This window comes from Poecilia mexicana, unplaced genomic scaffold (assembly GCF_051168715.1).
Source record: "Poecilia mexicana isolate PSO_F unplaced genomic scaffold, ASM5116871v1 scaffold_22, whole genome shotgun sequence".
Lineage (NCBI taxonomy): Eukaryota > Metazoa > Chordata > Actinopteri > Cyprinodontiformes > Poeciliidae > Poecilia > Poecilia mexicana.
In genome coordinates, this window is record NW_028263391.1 from 251,766 (window position 1) to 279,617 (window position 27,852).

General features: G+C 40.4%; 1 protein-coding gene across 1 annotated transcript in view; it reads right to left on the reverse strand.

Annotated features, from left to right (window-relative positions):
- The window catches only part of LOC106911292 (uncharacterized), a 42,912-nt gene that overhangs the window by 12,134 nt on the left and 2,926 nt on the right, over window positions 1-27,852 (reverse strand). Inside the window, exons 6-15 of the mRNA XM_088002578.1 lie at window positions 26,271-26,536; window positions 26,105-26,190; window positions 25,941-26,002; window positions 25,302-25,540; window positions 14,445-14,634; window positions 14,292-14,327; window positions 14,094-14,214; window positions 9,524-9,665; window positions 9,286-9,438; window positions 2,556-2,697 (exon numbers count right to left, since the gene is read on the reverse strand). Coding sequence (XP_087858704.1) covers window positions 2,556-2,697; window positions 9,286-9,438; window positions 9,524-9,665; window positions 14,094-14,214; window positions 14,292-14,327; window positions 14,445-14,634; window positions 25,302-25,540; window positions 25,941-26,002; window positions 26,105-26,190; window positions 26,271-26,536 — 1,437 coding nt within the window. The remainder of the gene's footprint in view (window positions 1-2,555; window positions 2,698-9,285; window positions 9,439-9,523; window positions 9,666-14,093; window positions 14,215-14,291; window positions 14,328-14,444; window positions 14,635-25,301; window positions 25,541-25,940; window positions 26,003-26,104; window positions 26,191-26,270; window positions 26,537-27,852) is intronic.

Sequence of the window (27,852 nt, forward strand, 5' to 3'; positions counted from 1 at the left end):
GTATCATGTCTTATATTAGGATGTCTGATATAAAGACAGACATTCTTTATATCTGTCGGTGGGACCAACTCAGACTGCCTGTAGAGAACCGGGCATTTAGCAGCCTGATTAAGTTAAAGTCGGAAGTTTTCTCTGCAGCTGAAGCATTTCTATGTTTAGAGGCAAGGCGAGTTTTTTCCAGCTATTGTGAGGACAATTATGAAAATAATTGTGGCCTCTACACAGAGGCCCCCGCTTGCAACTTACTTGCAACTTATATAAGTTGCAAGTAAGTTGCAACTTATATAAGTTGCAACTTACTTATATAAGTAGCAGCACAAAGGTGAGCTGCATAATTGTGGAGCGTTTTGGATCTGGTGGAGAACATCGCCAATAGAAGATTCATAGGGAGTGATTATTCAGAGACCATATTGATCTGCTGGGAAATGATGGTTTATTATTCTTTAGATTAATCCAGACTGATCATCCTGAAGCTCTGAGCAAAACTTAAAGAAGGAGCCGTGGGATACCGGTACCGGTGCAACTGGAGCTATCGACAGGTCGAGACAGTCATCTTTCAGTTGAGTCATGCCAGTTTTGTGAATGCGCCTTTATGGACAGACAGCATCTCCATTCTATACATTTGCAAGTTATACACAAATTCCTCCATTTAATAAAAAGTCCACACCCCCTTCTCACTGCAAAGAAATCTATGGCACTGTGTCTTTCTTTAAATCCTGGCTGAACGCTAAAAATGCTCTGTTGTTTGAACAGCTCTTTTTTTTTTTAGTCTATTTGGAAGTTCCATCCATCTTCTTTACACCCTTGTCCCTTGGTGGGGTCGGGAGGGTTGCTGGTGCCTATCTCCAGCTAATGTTCTGGGTGAGAGGCAGGTAACCCTGGACAGGGCAACACAACCATGCACACACACCTAGGGGCCAATTAACCTGACAGTCATGTTTTTGGACTGTGGGAGGAAACCGGAGTACCCGGAGAAAACCCACGCATGCACAGGGAGAACATGCAAACTCCATGCAGAAAGACTGGGGCCGGGAATCGAACCCACAACCTTCTTGCTGCAAGGCAACAGCTCTACCAACTGCGCCACTGTGCAGCCCTATTTGGAAGTTTTTCTTTAAGATTTTTTCTTTTTGTTTTTTGTGCCTGGAAAGCACATTTTAAGTAAAATATATAATAACCATTATAATAAATACTTACACTGCTAAAAGCAAGGATCATTGGCAAGGTTACTGCTTTGTGTGGTGACAGCCTTCCTGGTATTTGTAATTTACATATGTATTTATGGGTGGCAGCAGGGCTGACCAGAAGCTGCACTCTATTTCCCACAAATTAGGATTTATAAAGGAAAAGTGTGCAGGTATGTGCTTAGGCATGGTTGTATACATCTGATTATTTTTGGGCACCGGATTTTCACAATTTGTCCGTACACCAGTTTTTAGTGTGAACACTGCACACTCTTTTATACATGAAGCCCCAGAACAGGAGAAGCAGCAAAGAATCCTGGGTAACACTTTATTTGAAGGGGGGAGAATAAGACTGACATGACACTGTCATAAACATGAATAAGTCTTCATGAATATTTATGACTGTTGTCATAGTGTCATTCTGTAAATCATGACACTTTTAATACAAAGTTGACATTATTCAAAATGTCTTTGTTATGACAACTTGACATTAACCAAGACAACATCGTTGTCATGACAACTTGACATTCACCAAGAAATTATAATGCAATAACAGGGGCATTTATTGGCTTATATCTTTATAAGACAGCTTTAACAAGTCATGAACATTTCCAGTTACCTCAAGTAAGGTCAACTTTACTTGAGGTAACTGGAAATGTTCATGACTCTGTCATTAAAGTGATAGATTAATGACATTCAATGACATCTTCATTACTAGTTTACTGTGATACACTTTAACAGAGGAGGATAATGTCAGAATTATAATGGTCTCATGACAGCAAAAGGTATGTGTAACAAAAAGTGACTTGTTAATGATGTCTTATAAGGATAACATTTTAAAATGCACCTGTTATTGCATTCATGACAAGTTATAATACCTTGCTTAATGTCAAGTTGTCATGACAACGACGTTGTCTTGGATAATGTCACGTTGTCATAACGAAGACATTTTGAATAATGTCAACTTTTTATTAAAAGTGTCATGATTTACCGAATGACACTTTATGACAACAGTCATAAATATTCATGTTTATGATGTCATTGAGTGTCATGTCAGTCTTATTCATCCCCGTCAAATAAAGTGTTACCGAATCCTGTGTACTTGTACTATGTAGTTTTCCTGGAAACTTGGAATAAACCAACACAGAACTGCATTTTGGACATTTTTTGAAATTGTGTAAACTAGAAGCTTATATTGTATCAAGTTACATTAACTTTTAGTTTGATTATCTATCTTGAGTTATTTGATTGACATGGTGACTACACTTTTATTTTGTGTTTCTCTCATCACTGTAGCCATTCAGAGACCACTGCCCTGCTGTAGAATTTGTTGCTTGTTTCACTTTTATCAAGGTGAATGAAGAAACCCACCATTGTCTCCACGGACTCCAGTGTATGCTCCTCCTCGACAACCCCATCTATACAGCCACTTTTATTATTATTATCACCGTCATCATATTCATCACCATCACTGTCATCGTCATCGCCATTGTCATCATCATCATCATCACCACTGCAATTATGAAAAAAAGACAGTCAGATGACAGACACAAAACCAAAGTTCAAAGAAATATAATTATAATAATTTTTTCATGTTTACTATTTTTCCAACAAAGTCAATAAAAATCAATTCAGTTTTCATGCATTATTGATTAGCTTTAACATTCATGTATGTTACATTTTTTGTACTTCTGCAAAGTTCAACTCATCTGGAAATTATGTTAAACATAAATATTTTGTCATTAGGTCCTTTAGTGACATTAAGCTGTTTGTGTTACATATGACTGCATGTAATACAAACAGTGTTATATTTCTGTTCAGTAGACTGTATACAGTCTACTGAACAGAAATATAAACGCCCCCATGTCAAATATTGTTGCCATATGGAGTTAACAACTGTAAATGAGTATTTGCTGACATTTTATTGTATATAAGTAATATTTCTCTTGATTTGTGAATAATTTTTAATCCAACTTGTTCTCAGTGAGCATTACTCAGTGAGTTGTTTTTTCACTCAGTGCATGGGTGGGGCATGTCCAGTAGGTGATCAGACAAAATGAGCAACAGCTGGACAATACTTGGAATGGAGACAATAAAAGGCCACCCCAAAATGTCACATTTTGCCACAAGTCATAATGCCTCAGATGTCTCAAGTTATGTCGGAGCGTGCCATTGGCATGTTGGATGTAGGGACGTCCACCAGAGCAGTAGCTGCACGGCTCAATGTCCATTATTGGACTATAGGCCATTTAAGAGTTTGTCTCCAACAGACGGGCACTACTGCAAACTGACCTCATCCTCGTCAGCCATGTGTGACCACTCCAGCACAAGAACGCCACATCCGGCTCATCCATCTGCGGCATCGGCTAAGACCAGTGACACACACAGCTGATGAGACTATCTGTCTGCACAACAGACACATCACACCTCAGACTGTCTGTAACCGCCTAGGAGAAGCCAACCCTGCATGCTCGACAAATTCCTCAACCTGACCCATATCATGTTCAAAGGACTGTCGATCCACTACAAATGGCCATACCACAATGTTAACATTGTGGTATGGCCACAATACTACAATGTCATGGTATCGTGGCCATATGAAGATCAGTAATTACTGGAAATATATTTTGAGTTTCTGTATCTATTGTGTAACCCAAATGTTCATAAAACTCTTATATTTGTCATAGGGTGTTTATATGTTTGTTTAGTGTATGTAGCATGGCTACATACATGACAAGGTCATCTAGTTAATTTTTAAGGGGTGCCAGCCTGGTATCATTCCTGACAGGTAGGTTTTTATTGAGTTAGTTTTTATATAATCGGTCACACAAGAACAATAAACGGTAGTGCATTTTGTCAAATGAATGACAAAAATATATTATTTTCCTTTCACAAAAGACCATCCACATAACGTCATTGTTCAGTTTTGCATTTTAAACATTCATGAACAAAGACAACTCCCTTTCCCACAAAAAATGTCTGTTATTCTTCCCCAAAGTTCACAGGCAGGCAATGGCTCCCGTACAAAACTCTGCCCCATAACAAGAGAGGTAATGTGACGAAAGTATCTCACAAAGAGGCAGAACCAGGTATCTGTTGTTTTTTGTTTTTTTTCTTTTATCATCTACAGAGAAACTTTTGACTCGGTAACGTCACAGGCTTACAAGATCTCCGGTTCAACATGTCAGAGCTGCTGGATCACAGGAGCAAACATATTTTTATTTTGTGTGAATTTTTATCAATCCCATGAGGAAGGTAAACCCAGCGGAACAGAGGTTCAACAAGGAAACACTGTTACTCCTCTGTATTGTATGTATTTGCATGCCAATCTGCTAAGGAGCACTAGCGGATAACGTGTCATTAGCGCATGCAAATAGGGTTTATACTCTTCTTATGTCATATGTATTTTGGTGATAAGCATGGTGGGATAAAGTTGAACAGGAAAAAGAGAGACGTTATTTTTACTAACATTGGTAGCAGAGGATGGTTAGTAACTAGAGTTCAGTCAACGTTTGAAGGAAAGCCTTATGAAAGTTGGAAGAATGAAGTCAACATAAGATCTGGAGAAGAAATAGCAAGCTCTTGGTGTCGCTCTGGCACTGTCTGAAAGAGCGCAATACACCACAACGGAAATTCCAGTAGATCTAAATATAGCCACTGGAATGACCACATTGTTAGCTAAACTAGATGACTTGTTCCTAAAAGAAGAAAAAGAAAGAGACTATGAATCACTCAGATTTGGACCAGATTATAAAAAAAGTGAGCATATCGATGTCAGACTATATGTTAATTTCGAGCAGCTTTACTTGTAAAAAATACAACATGAAGCTACCAGAGGTAGTTTTGTCTTTTAAGCTTTTGGACACCGTGTGTTTAGATATGAAGGACAGACAGTTGGCTCTAATGGCATTCTCTGATGTAACATTTACTTCAATAAAGTTAGCTTTAAAGAGAATATTTGGCCAAAAATAGAATGGACAGCAGAAGGTATTAACCAGGAGTCAGTGTTTGCAATAGAAAAGTACTCATCAGGAAAACTCCATAGCACAGCACACCACAGACCGGTACAAACCCACTGGATAATTATGCACAATGATCAAAATGTGCAATGTGTGTTAAAATTACAGATGACACAACAGACATGTTGTGTCAATATAACTCTATGCACCAAAGAATCATCAACAGATGCAGAAATATTCATGACGGAAGGTTTTAGCTCAGCAATAATAGACACTGTTGGACAGTTTGTGGACAAGAGTGGCTGGACAACTACAGTACTGTTACTAAATAAATGTGTGAAGACTATGAAACAGACAGAAACACAAAGTCACAGGCCCCTCAAGTTTGGAGACTCCATTAAAAAGTTAAAGATACCTGCTAAAATTGGAAACACTTTAAAAATAAAGTAAAATTAAAATTGCACTCACTCTGATAAGCTAGTCGGTGCTACTGAGGAAGAAATACTGACACCGTGTGGCGAGATGAACACAAGTGAAAAGATGAACATTTTGGAGAAACTATAAATAGTTTGGGCATGCCTCTGCTAATAAAATACAGACTTGTGACTAATTCTAGCAAAAACAGACACAGAATGTGACAGTTTTCTGAAAAAGTGAACCAGTGTGAAGTGAGTCAGAAATATTGTAAGATCAAACCAAAACCTGTTGTCGGCTTACCATTAGCATCTACATAATGAAACAGTCGCTGTAAATCTGCATGAACTTGAACCTGGAGTTTCTTATCGGTTTACCTGTTTCAGTGCTGGTTAGTGTCTTAAACACTGAGAGGTCTTCTGAAACAGTCAAACATTTTATCTTTGATTGGATCAGTGCGCATGACATACCACAATAGTTGTTCAGTGACAACGGTCATGAGTTTAATAACGAGGAAGTGAGAGGCATGGCCGAGAACTTTAATACCGAAGTTAAGACAACACCTGCTTACGAGGAGGTACTTGGTACTTTCCATCCTGGTACTTTCCAGGATGGAAAGTACCAGGAGTGGTCAGTGGTCAAGATGGTGCAGTATTTTTTATTAGACAGAGAGGCACCAATTCAGATTTAAGAAAAGCTACTCATGAGCACAGGCTTCTGCCTGTGCTCATGATTACCTGCGATGAGGAGAACAATTAAGGACAACATACAGTCAATATCACTGAAGAGGAAGTAGGAGACACAAATGCAGTAAATCCTGAGAATGAACCTTTGTCTGCTCCGGAAAATGCAGCAACTGAGAGACAGCACATTGGAAACACCATCATAGACACGGGTCAAATTTTAACATTCAGAAATGCAGAGGGTGTCTCACAAAAAGCCAAAGTGCTGGGGCGTGCCGGCAAAGCAAGAAGTATAGCTTGGAGTTGGCTGAGCCTGCAAAAGTGGCTGACAACAGTCACTCAGCTGATTTATCACAGATCTTCACATCCCAACAGTTCTTGATATGGATACACTACACAAAAGGATATTTTTGTGAGTAAGGACATGTCATTTCATGAAGCAAAGGAAAATTAAATAAAAAAACTGGAAACAAAACCACGTCTTTGAAGAAACTGAGGACAATGGAAAAAAGTGTCTCTAGTTGTGCATTCTGAAAGAGGTTGAATATGGAAGGCTTACCAAAAGCAAGGCTTGTTGCACAAGGATTTGCGGAGCTACAATTTTCTGATCTAGAAAAGGAGTCACCAACCTGTGCCTTAGGATGGATTCAGACCAACCCAGGATTTGAATCCTGGGTTGGTCTGAATCCATTTGTCTAGGAATTCCGAGTTTTTGGGGAGGTCTGATTACAAATTTGAATTCCAACAGTCCAGGACATTCTGGTCAATATACTCTCTGCACTGCGGGTCAACACGCACAATGAACCGAGCTTCGTGCTCGGTTCATTGTGCTAGTTGCTAGCTGTTCCAGGCTCTGAGTTGAAATAAAGTGTCAAAATGATCTGATCGCGCTATCTGTGGTTCTGAACTGATTTGAATTTGTCATTTCTTGATTAGTGACCATGTAGCCTGATGTTTCTGTTGTTCTCTTGGTTTGTTGTACTTCCTGTCTGTTTGATGGGTTTCAGAATGACAGTCACTGTCTGTGGTGGTGAAACTTGTACGCTTAGCTGTTGCAGGCATATCTATGTTGTAAAGTTATGTTACCATGAGCTTTATTATTTAGATATAAAGGGCCCGGTCATTAGCCCCGCCCCCCGGCCCGACTCTGACTTGTTCCGCTACTGCAAGTCGGCATGTATAAAAATTAAAGTGGTATGAAAGTTTGCGTAAATATACACAAAATGTTTACCTGCCGTGAAAATCTGCAGCAGCCACGCAAACTTTTTTATGTGGACAATAAACTACAAATCACCAAAGCACATGAAATGCATGTTATCTGTGGGACATTTTAAGTCTCACTGAAAAAGAAAACGGGGTCAGACCAGCAGATTAATTCCAAACCTTGATTATGTTAAGGGGATCAAGGTGTGTAGATAATCACACATATATAAGAAGCTGCGCAAAGGTGTGCTGCATAATTGATGTTATTTTTTGTGAGGTGACCTTATATGTAATCAAAGGAACCCTTTAAATAAAATATAGAATTACTATTAAAACTACTCATACTACAACAAGCAAGTACTGTTGCCATGGTTACTGGGACACATGATGGCAGTTTTCCAGGTATTTATACTAATTTTCATACGTACTTATGGGTGACGACAGGGCGTGCCAGCAGGAGGCCCGCCAGGTCTCTTACCCTCAAATAGGAATGTATAAAAGAAAAGCATGCCATGTGCATTTGCACTGTTTTATACATGAGTTTTTGTGTGCATGGCACCTGTCACAATTTGTCTGCATGTCAATTTTTAGTGTGAAAGCTGCACACTCTTTTATACATGTGTCCCCAGGGCCCATGTAGGTGGACCATCTACACGAAACTGGGCCCTGACACAGTTTCGTGTAGATGGTCCCGCCAGTTCCACTGAGTTTTGGAGCATCTGATTTATTCATGGAGTATAAACTGTGGAAAGACTCTTACAGTTTCTTCAAAGTCGCAAGTGGAACTATTCATGTATAGGATTTGATGAGGAGAACCATTCTGCTGCATTGCATAGGAGCGCCAATGCAGAGGATCTTTCCTAATTAACTGGGAGACAAAGGTACATTTGCTCAGGCTGTTGCCTCGCTAGATGCATGCTTCACTCCTTGGAGTCATGTAGTCCTAGATCAACACACGTTCAGACAGAGAGCTCAGTGCCCTGAAGAGTCAGTGGATGCTTTCATGAATGCGTCAAGAAAACTGCCGAAATCACGTGACTTGGGCACGCTGGAGAACGATATAATACAGGATCAGATAGTGGAGAAATGTGTCATGAAAAAGCGAGAGAAGAGAGATTCAGCCTAGAGCAAGCCAGTGTTATAGATGTGGAATCGACACTTGTATTGCGGATGAATGTGAAGCTAAGACAGCAACGTGCCTCTTTTGTCAAAAAACAGAAAAGTATGCACCCATGTGTTTTAGGAAGAAAAAGAAATAACAGAGAACTGTGTTATCCTGAGATTGTTACTGTGATTGTGAGATTTGCCAGACCAGGAATGAGACGACAACATACATGGCAGCTAGAACAGCACTGGAACATGTGTTAATAAAGAAGCATAAAGTGAACTAATGGTTAACCCAAAATTCGGGCCGGGCAGTGGATTTAAATTCTGGCAAATAGTCTTTTTAAGATCAAGTCCCAGTACTTCAGTTTAGGTACTCAGATGATTTTTTAAACCACCTTGTTCTAAATAAAATGAACTTGTTTTCAAAAGTTATTGTGTGGATTATGAGTACTAATTTGTTAATTACTTGGTGAGTACCTAAACTGAAGTACTTGTACTTGGTCTGAAAAAAACTGGTATCAAGACATCAAGACATCCCTAATCTTAAAGCATCTTATGAGATGCTTAAATGTTTACTACTGTATTTTGTGTTTTACTTTGTTTTCCTGTAAAGCACCCTGTACATGAATAATGCAGTAGAAGTGAAGTTTAATAGGCTTGTCAGAGGTGCCAATACGTGTCAGGAGTGTTATATTCCTGCCTTCAACAATAATACAATAGCTGGAACCAGATCACCTGTGTGAGGCATGTTCTGCAGAAGTCAGAGACTGCATCTCAGATCTATCTGCCTCTGCTCGACGACAGGGCTTTTTTTTCATCTTCAGGCTGCACCGAGAGCAGTTGTTGATCCACTGAACCACATCAGGCTTCATTGTTTGCCAGTAATACCTGTCAAACATCAAACTGTAAACAATGATTGCATGATAACTACAAGTAATTTATGACATGTAGGGAAAAATAAACATGTAAAAACCTTTCGTTGAGCAGTCTGAGACACTTGCTGACATTGAGGTGGTTAAGTTCGTTGTGAAAGTCCAAAAGAGCCGTTTCAACCTGCTGCCTACTCCTCAGAACCAAGCGCATCTGGTCTCCTGTCACAATGTGCAGCTTGTCATCTGTCAACAGGTCAAATCATCAGTGCTGTAGCAGAGAAGTCAAAATACTGGTATGAATTATTTGTTGCTTGTATTAATCATGGTGGATTTCATTTGTCCAGACTGTTAAGGATGTTTTAATAATTTTAAACTCAATGCACAATGAAAGAGACCTTGTGTATGTGGACCATAGATGTCAAAATGAAGCTCACAGGTCAAATTTGAACCCGAAGATCATTCCAAATGTCTACATGACCGGGCTCCTGGTACACAGCACATGACACAATCCACCAATCACTAATGCCAACAAGGGGTAGGAAGGGCGAATTGGTGGGAGGTGGGGGTGGAGAAATGGCCCTCAAGCCCTTTTTGCACTGCACAGCTGGATCCACGCTAGCCTGGCTTCAAAGCCGGCTGAGCATTTTTGTTTTGGCACTTCCAGCCCAGTCTCACAAATAAATATATGCAACTTTTTCCTGCACTGAAAAAAAATCCACACTGTGGTCTCACAAATTGCATATAAGTAATAAAATGAAATGATTGAATCTAAATTGCAAATATGCAAATATCCATTTGCAGTAGGCTGAATGTATATTATCTAACAACTTCCTAGTCTGCATTGGTTGTACATAAGCAAATATTTAAGGATTTTGAAATTGATCTGGAGGATGTATCTGGGTTCTGTGCTCCATTGGAATTACAAGTGCTACTTCAGCCAAATATCTGAATGGCAAATGTAATTAACATTTCTACGATTGAATCTGAACGCTGATCAAACGCTGCACGCTGTCGACGAGATCACCTTGACAGCTTTAGCAGATATTTGACTGACATAACGGTGCCTGCCCACCTTCGAAGTCGTATTCCGTACTAAGTAAAAGCAAAAAAAAAAAAAAAACAGCACAATACAATAGGGGCAGGCCTCCAGTGCAAAAAAGCCCTTAATTGTATAATTATGGGCAAGGATATTTTTTTCATATTGGTCTGTTTGTGAAGAAAAATAGCAGCCTTCATTGTTTTAAATCAAATGAAACTGGTTCTATGTATCTTTTCGTCTCAACTGTCAATAACACAGTCCTGGTTGCTCTGCCGGTGCACTCTGGACCCAAAAGCACCACGTCCCCACATTCCTCTTTCTGCATCTTTCCTTGACATTCCACAACACAGAAATAATAAAGATGAAGTTTCAATAGGTTTTAATTTAATTTCATAGTTGTATTACACTTTGTTTTTATATGAAAAGATTTATCATATTATCTGAAGATAAATATAAATAAATATCACATTTGGCCCACAACTTTGTAGACGTTTTTAATTTTGAATCACTGTGTATTTGACACACCTGATCACTAAAGGACAGAAAAACCTTTTGCCTCAGTGATGACGAGGATCAGAATAGAAAATCATATAAAAGTCAGATATGTGTCCATTTGTGATTTCAAGCCTCTGATCAGACTGTTTGAAGATAAATGCAGTGTTTGATCATTTGCTGACCAAAATCTTTTGCTGCTCTTTATTCTTTCTTTATACAACCTGTTTATACAATTTCCATCCATTCAACCAGAGTCAGGTCGCAGGGGTAGCAGCCTAAGTAAGGAGGCCCAGACTTCCCTCTCCCCAGCTACTTGTTCCAGCTCCTCCAGGGGAATCCCAAGGTGTTCTCAGGCCAGCCGAGAAACATGGTCCCTCCAGCGTGTCCTGGGTCTCCTCCTGGTGGAATATGCCCAGAGTACCTCACCAGGGAGGCGTCCAGGAGGCATCCTGACCAGATGCCCGAGCCACCTCAACTGGCTTCTCTCAACGGGAAGGAGCAGTGGCTCTACTCTGAGTCCCTCCCAGATGACTGAGCTTCTCACCCTATCTCTAAGGGAGAGCCCAGACACCCATGAGAAAACTCATTTCAGCCGCTTATATCCTTGACCTCGTTTCGGTCATGACCCAAAACTCATGACCATAGATGAGGGTAGGAACGTAGATCAAGAGCTTCGCTTTTAGACTCAGCTCTCTCTCCACCACGACACACCAGTACAGTGCCCGCTTCACGGCAGACGCTGTGCTAATCCGCCTGTCAAACTCCTGCTCCATTTTTACCTCATTTGTTAACAAGATCACAAGATACTTAAACTCCTCCACTTGGGGCAGGACATCCTCCCCGACCCACAGAAGGCACTCTACCCTTTTCCGGCTCAAGACCATGTCCTCAGTTTTGGAGGCGCTTATCCTCATCTCGGCCACTTCACACTCGCCTGCAAACCGCTCCAGTGAAAGATGTAGATTATGACCTGATGAAGCCAGCAGGGCCACATCATCTGCAAAAAGCAGAGACATAATCTTAATGTCACCAAAACGGATCCCTTCAACACCTTGGCTGTGCCTGGAAATTCTGTCCATAAAAGTCATGAACAGACTCGATGACAAAGAGCAGCCTTGGTGGGGCCCGACTTAATGCGGACCAGTCTCTGACACCTGTAAACTATATTCCCAGAGCACCCCCACAGGGCTCCCTGAGGAACACAGTCAAACACCTTCTCCAGGTCCAAAAAGCACATGTAGACTGGTTGGCCGAACTCCCACACACCCTCCAGGACCCTGCTGAGGTTGTAGAGCTGGTCCAGTGTTCCACAACTACGACAAAAACCACACTGCTCTTCCTGAATCTGAAGTTTGACTATCCAATGGACCCTTCTCTCCACACTCTTACCAGGGAGGCTTGAAAGCATGACCAATCTGTAGTTGGAGCACACCCTCCGGCCCCCTTTTTGCCAATCCAGGGGAACTGCCCCCGATGTTCACTCAATGTTGTAGAGTTGTGTTAACCCACACAACCCTACAACATCCAGAACCTTAACTCTAGGTGAATCTTGCCACTGAAGAACTCTTTAACACCTCTGCAACCTCATCCCCAGAGATTGGAGAGCCTGACCCAGACTCCCCAGTCTCCACTTCCGCAATGGAAGGCATGTTGGTGGGATTGAGGAGTTCTTCCAAGTTTTATGCCCACTGGCCCACAACGTCCTAAATCGAGGCCAGCAGCAAACCACCCCCACTATGAACAGTGTTGGTGATGTACTGCTTTCCTTTCCTGACACGCCAGATGGTGGACCAGAATCACCCCGAAGCCATATGCGAGTCTTTCTCCATAGTCTCTCCGAAGTCCTCCCATGCCCAAGTTTGTGCTTCAGCAACTACTCAAACTGCATGCCAATTGGACTGCCGGTATCCATCAGCTGCTTCTGGAGTCCCACAGACCAAAAAGGCCTAATAGGATTCCTTCTTCGGCCTGACATCGTCCTTCACCGAAGATGTCCACCAGCAGGGTTGCCGCCACGACAGGCACCAACAACCTTCTGGTCACAGCTCCAATAAGCCATCTTGACATGGGAGGCACAGAACATGGTCCACTCAGACTCAATGTCCCCTATTTCTGGAAGAATATTTTCAAAGTTGTCCCGGAGGTGGGAGTTAATAGGCATCCTCCCCCACCACTGGAGCCAACTCACCACCAGGTAGTAGTCAGTGGACAGCTCTCTTCTTGTGACACAAGTTTCCTGACACTAAAAACACATATGGACACTCTTATGCTTGAACATGATGTTCATTATGGACAATCCATGACAAGCACAGAGGTCCAACAACAGAACACCACTCGGGTTCAGACCAGGAAGGCCGTCCCTCCCAACCACAGCCCTCCAGGTCTTGCCATGCGAGCGCTGAAGGCCTCCAGCAGAACAAGGTCACTCTCCAATAACCCCCTCCAAGTCTCCAAAAAGGATGGGAAATCTGAACTGTTGTTTGGTGCATAAGCACAAACAGTCGGAGGGAGGCTACTATGTTGATCACCGGGGTGAACCCCAATGTACAGGCACCAAGATGGGGGGCAAGAAGTATGCCCACTCCTGCCCTGCGCCTCTGATCATGAGCAACTCCAGAGTGGAAGAGTGTTCAACCCCCTGTCAAGGAGACAGGTTCCAGAACCAGACCAGTGCGTTGAGATGAGGCCGACTATTTCCAGCTGGAACCTCTCAACCTGACACATCAACTCAGGCTCCTTCCCCACCACAGGTGACATTCCACGTCCCGACAGTCAGCTTCTGTAGCAGAGAACAGATTGCCACAGTCCCCACCCTTGGCCACCACCCATCCCTCACTGCACCCAACCCCTTTGGCCCCTCCCACACAGCCCATGGAAAAGGGGACCCATATTTCCTCTTAGGGCTATGCCCATCCAGGTTAAAGCCTTGCCACCAGGCATTTTTTGTATTTCCTTTTAATTCTTGTAAAGCATTTTGTATTACCTTGTTGCTGAAAATGTGCTATATAAATAAAATTGCTCCAGCTAACCCTTTACCTTAATCATCTAAAATGGTGTGCTAAATTATTTTTCCCAGTTGCAATAATCCATCTGGTGTAAAGGCTGTCAAACAAAATGGATCCCAGAACTTGACTAACCTATGATAGTGTATCTTTTGCAGAATCTCCTGAAGGTGTTCTTCTCTACATAGGTTAGTCCAGGAGGGTAAATGCGTCTGCTGATGTAGAGCTCCACTGCATTATATTTTGCAAAAAATGCCTGTTCATACAGAACATTATTGGAATTTTATCACATAATACAATCTGTGGCAAAAGTTTCTCCACTTGGCTACATACCTCCTCTCCTACTGGTGTTGAGGTCAAACCATCTGTCTGAGGTGATGGAAGAAGAACTGTTACAGGCTGTGTGCTCAAATGAAAGAAATGAAAGAATGAAAGAAATGAGTCGCATCTGTGCGACTCATTTGTGTGTGTCTCTGTGTGTCTCACCTTTGAGTCGTTGTGGATGTTTAGCGTGGGCACGGCATCTGGAAGGAGGGTGTTTTTTTCCCCACTACTGTCATAGCACTCCTCTGTGAAATGGGCTGAACAAATGGAGGACCAGAGCCGAGGATGCCAGTTCCCCCGGCCACAAGCCTTCAGCCACTGAGACAGCAGTGGCATATTATGGAGAGGAAACCTGGATGTTCAGGAGAAAAGAAAACATTTGTCTGTTTACATTTTAGTTGCATTGGTCACATCGACAGGTGTGGCAGAAGAGTCAGAGTCATTTCAGGTGAATAGTCATCCCTGAAAAATCAATATGTTCAATAAATTTCAAGGATTAAATCATCATTGGTCAAACATTTGGTTTTAAACAATGGTTTTGGACATTTCTTTAGAAAAATTTAAAAGCTTTGGTCTATTTGCCCTAAGTAATTAAAGACAAAAAGTCAAAAATACACAAAACCCAGACTTTGTTCCATCTTATCAGGACCCTGTATTTAAAATCTTGGATGATTTTAAAATCTTGGATAAATCTGAAAGATTGCTGATGTCCCAGACACCAGCGTCATCATCAAATTATACATAGACTTCAATCAGTAGAAATAAAGATTCCACTCCAGAGTTGGAGGAGAATGCTGAGATCAACCCAGGTCCAACAGGTGGGGGACGAAAGACGAAAAAATGCTCAAAGCAGATATGCTCCCACGAGTAATTTCTTTTGGATTCATCAATTATGAAGTATCCAACAAAAAACGGAGTGCAACATGCAAAACCTGCAAGAGGAGGATCTCAGAGGGAGATACAACTAACTATACTACATCATTATTATATTAACAAAAACACACAATTTCATTATAACATTTATTTTTTTACAGTAACATATATTTGATCATGTACAAATAATTCTTCAATGGGCAAAAAGAAAAAAATAAATTGCCCTTGACCTACTGTGGCCACGGCAGGTCATGCTTCTCTGGTAATTTGAGCTGTTGTGCAATGTGTAGTGCACATTCAAACCTCCACAGCACCAGCTGAAGATAAGTAAAAAAAACAATGTCGCAAAAAAGGACTTATCCTTCAGCAACAGAGAAAAAAGAAGGACGAATAGAAAAAAGCCAAGAGAAAAGTATTGCCGTCATGTCTCTTGGTAATGTAATGTTTATCAAAAAGATTTCTGGAGCTACTAATAGAAACAACAACGACATTGAATGGTCCAGTTCAACAGCCAAACATTTATCCAAGCGTCTTTGTATTTGTGTGAAACTGAGTTTTAACTTTAAATGTGTTGATTCTCGTGATTGGTTTTGTACGTTTTTGAGGTTTGTTGTCTTCATAATGTTTGAAAATAAAAATAAAAACTTCTCAATGTTTGACGTTGTCTAGCAAAATGTTTTTACATCATACTACATGGCTACTATATTAATATATCAATGAGCTACTCTAAGCTTAGCGTTTCTCAACGGGTGTGCCACTGTCCCCCACAGGGCGTTCAGAGGAAAAGTGTTTTAATGTTGGTCTGGATGCATGCATCCTGGGAAGGACAATGAAATATCGCTCTTATAAACATGTAATTACTAAAATCACGATACCCTCACTATGTATCCCTGAGAAAAGTGAAGCCATTTAAATGAAGAAATCCTTCCATGGGTGATGCCAAGATAGAGAGCATTCGTTTTATAGAGTTAACACCAATGCTGTAAGCCAGGGGTGTCAAACTCCAGTCCTCGAGGGCCACTGTCCTGCAGTTTTTAGATGTACCACAGGTACAAAACACTGAAATGAAATGGCTTAATTACCTCCTCCTTGTGTAGGTAAGTTCACCAGAGTCCTGCTAATGACCTAATTATTCTATTCAGGTGTGGTGCAGCAGAGGCACATCTAAAAGTTGCAGGACACCGGCCCTCGAGGACTGGAGTTTGACACCTGTGCTGTAAGCGGTCCGGTATGAAATGGTGGTACCAGCACTTTTAAATCTCACTTATCAGTTGACCGGGATTTTTTGTAACAGGTTTACTTCAGTCTGCCTTTCCCCGTCAATACGCTTTCTGACAGCTCCGCACCGTAGAGGATTAAAAAAAAAAAAAAAAAAACATTAAAAAATAACGTGCAGGTTGTGCAAAACTCAAAGAGAGGAGTACCGGGACATAGAACAGAGAAACAAACTAGATGTGAATCAGGGCATAAAAACATAGAATCCGATGCAGAACAGTGAAAAATCAAGAGCTTTGTGTGACAGATCAGGTCAGACACATGACAAGGCGCCGTAGAAGGTGAATGGCATGATGAGTGAAGATGGTGAGCGTCAATACAAAGGGGAAGCAAACTAATAACAGGAGAGAAACTAAAGAGGACATAACGATAAACCAAGAGAGGATATTACTCATCAAAGGAAACTAAATGAAAATACACAAAGAACAAAATGCAAGAATAAACTAAGAAACTAAAGTAAATACAGAGGAATAAAATTATATGGCAAGACCTTTCGAGCAATAATTATTACAGGGGACTGCATGGCAAGAACGAACAGACACTGTTTTCAGATAAAAGGTAAGATAATATTGTTGAAGTGTCATGGGTTTGTTGAGACCATATCTAGTACTAAGAAATACAGTATATTTTGCAGACTATAAAAGCATACTATAAGTTCCTTATAAGTAACTTATCACTTATTTATGTTTATTTATGTCACTTATTTATGATTTTATTTTATATATTATTTCTTCAATATTATTTTTCATGTCAGTTTTAATGTCATGATGCTGTTAAGTGACTCCATGACAATTTCAATTTGACTCCTTAGGATTTGATTAAGAACCAATTTTGTTCTTTGTAATTTATCTAAGTTGAAGAAATGTTGATTGCTACTGAGCATGATAATTTATGTTTCTAAAATGAAATATTTATACATCAAGTTATGTAACTTATAAACTAACGTGAAAGTCTGGAAAGTGGCCATCTTTAAAGTCTCCATCACGCAGAATTGACTGTGGTGGTTCTATTGCTACTTTGTAAGGTAAGGTAATTTTATTTATATAGCACATTTTCAGCAACAAGGCAATTCAAAGTGTTTTACATGAATTAAAAGGAAATACAAACAAAATAACACACTAAAGGAAAGAAAAAGAAGAAAAGAAGCAAAAAAAGGAGAATAAACTAAAGAGTGACTAATCTAAATCCTTATCTGGGGTAAAGTGAGTAGCTACAGTTTTTAAAAAGTAGTAATATAAAAGTACTGTTCCTGTTATTTATTTCTGGATTCTAAGTACGTAGTTATTCTGATTCTAATTCTGATTCCATTTCTGGGCTGTATAATATTGATCTAAATAGTGCGTACTCCACAATTTCTGATATGACTAATAAACTAAAATAATCCTTTTCTGGGATAAATAGTGAGTACTCCACCGTTTCTAACAAAATAAAACAAAAAAGAGGAAAGGACACATTAGGGCAGATGGCAACATTCAGACAAAACAAAGGGGCCAAACAAAGACATGAGTGAAGGCGGTGACATCAAAGGGCCATGAAACCACATTGCTCAGCCTCCTGGCAAAGTCCGAGAGAGGTGTTTGTTATCCAGGCATGATGTCCTTGGGAGCGCTCAGCTCCACAGCTGCATGGAAAACAGGAGGGGGTGAGGTGGGAAGGAGCGTTGTGTTTGCATATCTTCAAGGAGATTAGAGATATGCAACCCTTCCAAGGCCACACGGGGAAAGCCAATTCAGATACAGAATGTCTTAGGACGGGTAGATTATAAATTTCAATCTTCCCTAAAGTCTCTCCAATACATCTTAGTTCCCAATCATTCAAAATAGTTTGGTCGTTCCACTGAACCGAAACTAGTAACTTCTCCAAGATCGAGTCCAACTCGTTAGTGAGTTTTAGAGTCCTCATCTCTGTCCACACCAACAGTCTGAGAGTTTGTTAGTTCGGCCAAGTCTGTCACAAATTTGTCGATAAGCCAGGAATCTGCAAGTTCCAAACAGCAGAAATCCTGTTATCATGAATAAATCCAGGGTGAATCCTGCCGGGTGTGTCCCTGCAGGACAAGAGGGCTCTCCTGTGCCCAGACTTCTCGAGTAAATTTGATCAATTGCATTGAGAGATCGGTTGACCAGATCCATAATTTGTAGATTCAGAGGATGTGCAAATAAAGGCTCCAAAAATATAGAAAAAGACAAGACAAAAAAACAGAGCAAGCAGGGCAGGCATGGGCAGGGAGGGAGCAGAGGAAAAAAGCGTCCGCCTTCACCGAGAGCAAAGTCATTCTATAGTGGCTTGAATATTACGTCTCTAGGACTAGGTCTGGGTGATCTAATGAGTATACTCAATGTATCACGAGATTTTCAATTTATGATAGTTAAAATGGCTCTCTCACAACCATCGAGAATAAATTGCCAGTGTTGTATATCTGATACGGCACGAATGCATCACTAATCCGCCCGCCCCCAATCCCTCTCTCCCAACCTGAAAATTTTTTGCCTGACACGCTGCTTGGAGATGCGCATATAGACTAAGAGATAGGAGTAGATATGGCGACAGCGGGAGTTTCAGGTGAGAGGCTAAGTGAGAAAGAAATAGAGTCAGATGAACTAGTTCCGAAGAGTAACAGCACTGGTTCAGTAATCTGGCTATGGTTTGGATTTTCTAAGGAGGATGTGGAAGAAAACACGTTTGAAAAAAGAAAACACAACATTTGCAAAACGTGTCAGAAACCCATTGCCACAAAATGTAGCAGTATGACAAATTTATTTCAAAGGCCATGAAGAAATATTCCCGAATGTGAAACGACTGGCAAAAAACCATCTGTGTGTACCTGTGTGTAGCTTCCCATTTGAAAGGGTATTTTGGAATTGTGGTGACAGGCCAAAAACACCACTTGTCCTCCTCCTGAGTCCAGGACTGTTTTGAGCTTACTTAATGGGAGGTTTTCAAAGAAGGTTCAGATGTAGAGAGCTATACATCTGCTGTTCAGTCTTATGTGCAGTTGTGCACCAATGCTGTCCTACCCACTAAAACTGTCAAGGTTTTTATCTAATCAGGAGCCGTGGATTGGTGGAACTGTGTAGTCCCTGCTCAGAGCCTGTGATGATGCCTACAGGTAATCTAACAGGCTAGCTTACAGTAATGCCTGAAAGAGGTCTGAAAAAAGAATATGGCTGGAAAAACTTAGGTACACGCAACGCGTTGAGAAGCAATGGTTGTTATTGTTGCCAATAACAACAACCTGCAGAACATGTGTGAAGGACTCAGGACTATGGCAGACTAGAAGAGCACCCGCCAGTGAATCAGTGGGGATCCCTCTCTTCTTGATACATTGAAAAGTTTCTTCTCTAGATCTGACATCAGTGATGGCAGAGGAAGAAATCCTCCTGTTCATCTAGACCAGTGTTTCTCAAACGTTTTCAGGCTGAGGACCACTTAACCCATTTAACAGTCACCACCACCTAACCTGAAACTGCCCCCGCCATAACACATCTTAATATACGATGCAACCTGAAATGAAAATATTATTCTCTTACCTCACATATTGTTGTTTTCTTTGTTCATCCTAATGAGTGGTGCTGTTTGATAAATGTGACTGGCCACAACAAAGCCATGAACCCGTCTACTGGGACATTTTGAGTTATTTACAGATTCTGAAAGTGTGGAGTGTAAGATTTCCAATTATGTCAAATACAGGGAAGCAAAAAAGAAGTTGTTCTTTACTACCATGTGTTGTGTGCATTAATAACATCTAGCAACTTGATTGTGCTTCTTTCTTTTCAAAAAAAAATTCTGCGGCATTAAAAATAATTAACCCATTTCTATCAATTGTATTTATTTAATTTAGTTTAATATCTTTTTAAATAAAATAACAATTGCCGTTGGCCTGGAAGCAAGAGCATCATTCATAACCAAGAAAAGTCATAAAAAACAAAGGACAGTTCTGACTAACTGGAGTGATTCCTACCACTAACTGTTCAAAGGAATCCAATCGCTAGTGAACAACACAACAACACTCAGCAGCTATAACTTAGCCTTATCTGATCGTATAATATTCCTCGACTTGTTTTCATTCCATCTGTAATTGCAGTTTTTTTTTAATTTCATATCATCCCGGTTTCAACAAATGTGTGGCGAAGCACATCATGGTGGTAAAGAGCTGGTAGTTGAGTTTTTGTGACAAACTAAGGAGCCAAATTCCGTCACTACCATGAACAGAAAAGCTATAAATGTTTGGACAAGGTAAGAGTTTATCTATTAAATTGACTGGAGATGAATGCATAAGCTGGATATAGACTTTTTTTTTAATATAAGCGTATTTGTGAGCCTGTCTCTTTATTATTAAATTTAATATATTTTCAGATTTCTGTATAACTTTTCTTCAGGTTAACTTAGAAAGTGAGCTATTATTATTGCAGATTAATGGGAAGTTCAGATATGAGCAATTGGACTGATGCTGGTATTTGATCGCAATAGTGCTGTTATGTTAGATTTACCAATGTTTTATTTTATCATTTTTTTATCCGATTACTCGATTAATTGTAAGAATAATCGATAGATTACTCGATTACTAAAATATTTATTTACAACAGCCCTAGTAGCTATACACTCCTCTAAAGTTTGCAGACGATACCACCATAGAAGGTGGTACATCCAGCACCTGTCCAAGTGGTATTTACTGAACAAGCTGGTGCTCAACACCAGCAAGACCGAGGATATCATAGTGGACTACAGGAGATCCAGGAGGACAGTACACCCATCTGTTACCTCCCCTTTTTGAAAAAAGGGGAGGTGTTGGAGTGCGTGGACAACATCAAACTCCTGGGCATCCACATCACCTCAGAAGCAACAAAGACTCTTCTTCCTCAGGAAACTGAAAAGGGCTCGACTGCCCCCTCAGTTGCTCATAAACCTCTATAGAGCTGTGACTCAGTATGACTGTGGGTTACGGCAACTACACAGACCAGGAAAAGAAAGATTTGGTCTGGATGGTGATCATCCAGACCAAATCCTCAGTCGATCATGAGGAGTCAGTTATCAAACCTGGACCTAAATTACACTGGCAGACCGCAAAGAAAGGCCAGTTGTATTGCTGCTGATCACCCAAGTCACAAACTGTTGTACCGCTGGGAAATGGCACAGGTTACATAAAAGAGCATAACCATGCGGCTAAGGATCAGCTTTTTCCCCAAGAGCTGTTCACCTTCCATCCCCTCTGCCACCCTCCAGATACATCCATCCATCCATCCATTTTCTTTACACCCTTGTCCCTTAGTGGGGTCGGGAGGGTTGCTGCTGTCTATCTCTAGCTAACGTTCCGGGCGAGAGGCGGGATCACCCTGGACAGGTCGCCAGTCTGTTGCAGGCCAACACAGAGAGGCCAATTAACCTGACAGTCATGTGTTTGGACTGTGGGAGGAAACTGGAGTACCCAGAAAAAACCCACACATGCACAGGGAGAACATGCAAACTCCATGCAGAAAGACCGGGGCCGGGAATTGAACCCAGAACCTTCTTGCTGCAAGGCAACAGCTCTACCAAATGCGTCACTGTGCAGCCCCCCTGCAGATATACTCACACCCATTTGCTGCACCCTAAGGACTGATTAAGACTTCATTTATTGATCTATTCATCACTGAGGGTACCACTCCAATGTTGACATGTTCTAGAAACATAAAGACAAATAAAAAATCTTATCTCTTACGAAAACGGATTACTATTAGTCAGGCAAACTGAATAATAATCAGCTGAGTAAACTCTTTAATGGTGATGAAATGGAGTTTTTGAAGGAGCAGTAGGTAGCTTTTATAAACAACTTGTTTTTTTGTTGTTGTGTTTTTTACATATTTGTTAAAGCTGTAAAACTATCACTACACTCTAAAAAGTGTATTTGGGCTCCAGTTCATCTTCTGGACTTATTTACATTAATTTCACTTAATTCTTTTGCTTTTGCTATGACAACTTATTTTTTGTGTTCAATTAACTCAAAACTTACAAATCTTTAACCTAAAGGAACTTTTCACTTTGGCTTTACTTAAAACAATTCAGTTCAAAGCCAGTTTCGCATCCTATGTCTGACCAACTCAATTTATTAAGTCTCAATTTGCTAAGTTTTTATAACTTAATTCATAGGGGGGGTTAACATGACTAATTTAAGTCAGTCTTACTCAAATCATTTATTTTGTTCTAATAAACATTTTAAATCTCTTTGACTTAATTCTACAAAAAGTTAACTCAAACTTTTAAGTAGTTCCAAACTAAATATTTTATAACTTCTTAGTTTGCAGCCTAATACTCTTTTTACAGTGTCCTCTAATTACACTCTAACTTAAAAGTTACAAATCTTTTCCTTAAAGGACCTTTTTACTTTGACTTTACTTGAAAGAATTAAGTTCAATACCATATTTGTATCCTGTCTGACACCATGACTCAAGCTTACCAGGAACAGATTCTGTACCAACCAGGGTGCTGTGATGGTGCAGGGGTAGAGCACAATCCACATAAGGAGGACCCGAGTCCCCAGTCCCCGACGCAGCCTTCGTAGGTTCGATGCCCAACCTGATGACCTTAGCCGCAGATCTTCCTCTCTGTCATTAACCACTCTCCTGAATAACTATGCTCAAATAAAGGCTGCCTCAGCAAAAACCCTTTGAAAAAAGATATCCTTTATTAATTTACTTCTTTGAGTAAGACTGACTTAGATTTGTCATCTTAAACATAATTAATAAATTTGTTAAAGAAAATTAACAAATTGAGTTGGATGATTATAATATATTGAATTGGTTAAACTTAATAAATTAAGTTGGATAAACTTAATTGAATTGCTTGCTACCAATTGAAGCAATTCAATTAAGTTGGTCCAACTAATTTCTTTTTAGAGTGTATGTCCCGATAGAACACTCTGACACAGATAAGCTGTAAAAACAATTGGCTCCTTTGCCTCCTCTCTACTGCCATCTGCAGGAATACACAACTCCACCAAAAACAACCAATCAGAGGAAGATCTCAGCACTGTCAGTTATCCTTGTGTATGTGCTGCTTATACCCTCCCTCTTTCTCTGTGTTACTCTATAGATGGTTTACAAACAAACCATCTATAGCAGTGGTCCCCAACCAACTGGTACCTGGTCGCGCAAGAAAGAATTAAATATTTCCATTTTTTGTATTATTTGAGTCTGGAGGATCTTTAATTTTGAAAACCCTTTAACCGGATTCTCTCGGTTACTTGCGTGCCAACATTGAGCCTACAAACAACAAAATGAGTAAGAAACAGATCAGGTGTCTTTGGAAAGTTTCTTTGCAAAGGGGAAAAGGCCCAGAGAAGAGACAGGAGGATGGATTTATCCCGGACCAGTCCCACATTACAAGCCGCTCTGCGTAACATGCGGCGACCGGCTGCTAATGAGGCAAAGAAGCTTCAAACTGCTTCGCTACATAGAGACCAAGCAGGCTGTGGATATAAGCAACACCTCGGGTGTCATTGTCTCTCATCACTCCCAGATGGGACCGTCTCGTTGCAGAGAAACAAACTCAGGGCTCCGTTAGTCATTATCGTGAGATAAAATTTTCATGAAAGTAAAATGTTCGTTTTTGTGGCGCATCTGTATCTTATTTTGAAGGGATATGTAACGTTACCATAGCGACCAGAGTCAGAGAGCGTTTTGGCAGTGGTCGAGAGGAGATGAGTAGAGCTTGTGAGTCTTAAGTCTGGTTTAGACGGCAAGATTTAAGGATGTCGGCTGATTCTCCAAACCTCTGTGATCACAGAGCTGATATTAGTAAAACAGGTTTGATCAGTTCGTGTTCAGCCACACGGCAGGAGCAACACGAACCGATTCCAGTCACGAACATTGCGATTCCGGAAGAAAATCCACAAAACCCCCAACATAGCATACGGGAATTTAGAATAACCAAACACGGATGACGATGTAGAAGCAATAGTGACAGTTTGTGGAGACATTTTAAGAGATAAAAGAAACAAAAAGAAAAGGCGTGGATAAAAGACGACCGGAGCAGCCGCTCTATTTGCTGCACTATGATTTGGAGGTGACTTTTTTTTCACTTTTAACTGAATAAACATAAACATATATAATAATGACCTTTACATATAATAATAAACATTTCCACTATCATCTCTGATATCCACCGGACTCTCAGTTGCGCGATATATCAGCTGTTTGGGATTCCCCTCTGTTCTTAAGTCACCGCGCTTTCTGATTGGCTAACTGTCACATTCAACAGGTTGTATTCTCTTTCCCAGTCAGGGAAAACCCGACAGGCTGCGATAAAAAGGCCAAGACAACCCAAATTGGGCATATTCAGGATTTAGCGGGAACACCAACATGCAGAAGCCTTATCTGACGGTTCACGACCCCCCCAGCAAAATTTCCAAGTCTTGACCGGTCTGCGGTAATAAAAAGGTTGGGGACCACTGAGATATAACATTCACCTGCTATGAATGCTAAGGCTAGATACCGTGGCCACCAATGATGGTGGATAAACAGCACATTGAGCTGCATTGAGATGTTCTCTGTCCCTAACCGTGTCTATGGAAGACAGGTGTGACTGTGTCATGTTGATGATTACAGATATGGGCAACATTTTGCCTGGTACTGATGAGATTTGTATGCATTTCCCTCAAAACCAACTTTTGCAGGGTACTTTTTACTTTGATTAGTCAGCTTCTTTTTTTTAACTGTTGCAGTTCAAATTCATCAATGTTCTGTTCAATTGTAAATAAAATACCTGCTCAAAAACACCAATAAAAATACAGAAATAACAACTACTTTGAAGGTAATTAGAAAAGCACAACATGGTTAAGGTTTTTCCAAGAAAATAAATGAAATAACAGATTTTAGTTGTGCTGTGAAGTCATACCTGTGGAAAATAAGTCCGAGTTTTCTCTCCACTGGGCCACAGCGGTTGGTGCACTTGGAGACACTGCAGCGAATCATCTTCCTTTTAGATCTGTTGACACACGTCTGGCAGCTGGAGATCCAGCTGGCCAGGTCTCGACTCAGGCTCCCCCAGTAGTAGTGCTTAGAGATCTGTCTCTGGCAGATTCCCTGCCCATAGTGGCCCTGGTTGTCATGGAATTGCTGAAGGATGGAATTGACCTGGAAGACATGACAGCTTTCAGCTTTGTTCATGTTACACTTCTTTGTAAATGTTAGACTTATTATTTATTATTATTTTTATTCAGTCATTTAACTTGCCTTCGAGAGTTGCTATTTTTTAAATTTCGTTGTGCTTTCTTTCCTGCACAATAACAATATAATTCATTCTTATTCAGACTTGAGGTTTGTGTTGCTGTATAACTATGTATCTGGATTTGCAACATTTCTTGTTTAAAATATAAAACACATTTTAGCAGTCTGGTGCTTCGTGGTTCTGTGCCTATTTGAGATCGTAGCATAGCAACTTCCAGTCTGCACACCTCGAGTATGTAATATTAAGGAAACGCCTCCTGTTATAAATCCTACGTAATACTGATTAATCCATTGGTATTTAATTGACCTCTTCTCTGCTGCGTGGTACTCTGAGGGGCGGAGAGACTCTGGTGTACATCAACAGCCCATCTGAAACAGAAAATTGAATCCCTGTTTTACTTCTTCAAAAATGAAATAATTATAATAATGTATGAGTCAGAGATATTCCAGCCTGGTGTTGTCTCCACTTACCTATCAGACTAAAACGCTTGGCCATTCTTTTTAAAGCTGACCTGCTTCTTTTGCCCTGCATAGGTAGAACCCTGGTACTTAAGTACCTGCAGTATGGTGATAAACCAACAGGATAAAATGAAATTAAACATTGCATTGGTCCTCTGTTGTTATTCAATGGTTATACCTGGCAATATGGTTGTAAGTAATGAAGCCTGGCTCAACAGCTGTCCTCCTCCGGTGTTCATTCACTATTCTGGCAGCCCTGCAGTCTGGTGCTGGGCCTGGCAGGCAGTACTGATGTTCCTGAAGCTGCAGAGCTGCTTCAGACAGACTGACAGGATGAGCGCTGTGGTCGATGACTGCAGCAGCAGCAGCAGCAGCAGCGGCTCCTTTGAGTTCATCTTTCCATATGTTGGAATACCTGAAATTTTCACCTGACTCCACAGACACCTGAACATCAAGGAGAATTACCTAATATGGATTTACCAAACATCCCTATCCCTAAGTCCAATTCAGGTCTTATTTTTAATACCATTGTTAATATTCAGTTTTTTTTATGTACAAAGTCAACAAGACATGGAGGAAATGTGCTATAATCTGACACCACAGAAAGGAGCAATCATTAATGGTATCCTTAAGTGACCCACCAATGTCAAATGCATCATTAAACTCTGTGATGTGTGATGACAGTCAGGATCAATGAGGCCCGACTCCCCCAGAACTGGATGTACAGATCCAAGATCCAATATGGAACCCTTTATTTCAGTGCTGACATTAACTGATGAAAGCTTTAATCTATTCCATGCAATTCAACTATGTTGCAAAATATATATAGATATATGTAGATTAAGCTAACAAATCTCATTTTTTGTTTCAGTGTTTTTCTTGGCTGATGTCTCTTTTCTGAATAACATTGAAAATCTTGTATTATCTTGTCTCTATTTCATATGAAGTTCATCCACCTGTCCTTCTCAACAAATATCCTTGTTTGTCTCTAATTTTCCTTTCATTTTGAAAAATCTGGCAACTTTAATGAAGATGATTAACAAGGAGGCGAGTCCTTGAATGGTTTTATTCTGGTGTTCTGTCAGATCATCATAGGCTGTCAGAAAAGCATACATGCAATGAGTACGAATCTGTGCACATTAAGAGTTCTGCGACATTTAGAGGCGCTGTCAACAAGATACGATAAAAATAAGTCAATAAATTGTTTTCAATGATAACTAGACTATAACTATACATGCATTGTCGTGGTTTCAAAGTGTATTTAAAGCAGGGGCTAGCTAAAGCTGCAGTCAACTACAACACGCCCCATAGAAAACATCCCTGTTCGTTGATGATGGTCTGACTAGTTAACCTTTGAGATGAGATATCATACAGCTGTTGATAACAAAGTGTATGACAATATAACTTCTAATATTATGTTGCTGATTAAATAAAAGCACATTGTAAGCACAGCATATACTTCTCTGACACATATAGCCGTCGGTTTGTGTGACGATCTGACAGAACACAACCTTTATTTTCTGTATTTTCCAATTGTTTTCAAATGTCTTAATGAGTAGAAGAAGAGCAACTCTTGTACCTGTAGGGCTCAGCACTATAGATCCCATGTATTTCAACGGCAGCACATATGAATTCAGTGATTTTGACCATAAAAATGTTATTACCAATAAAACAACTATATAGAAAAGTCAAATTGATTTTCTCTCATCATTGTTAGCATCTATTTTACTGCATGACCTGCCCTGACTGATTAAAATGCT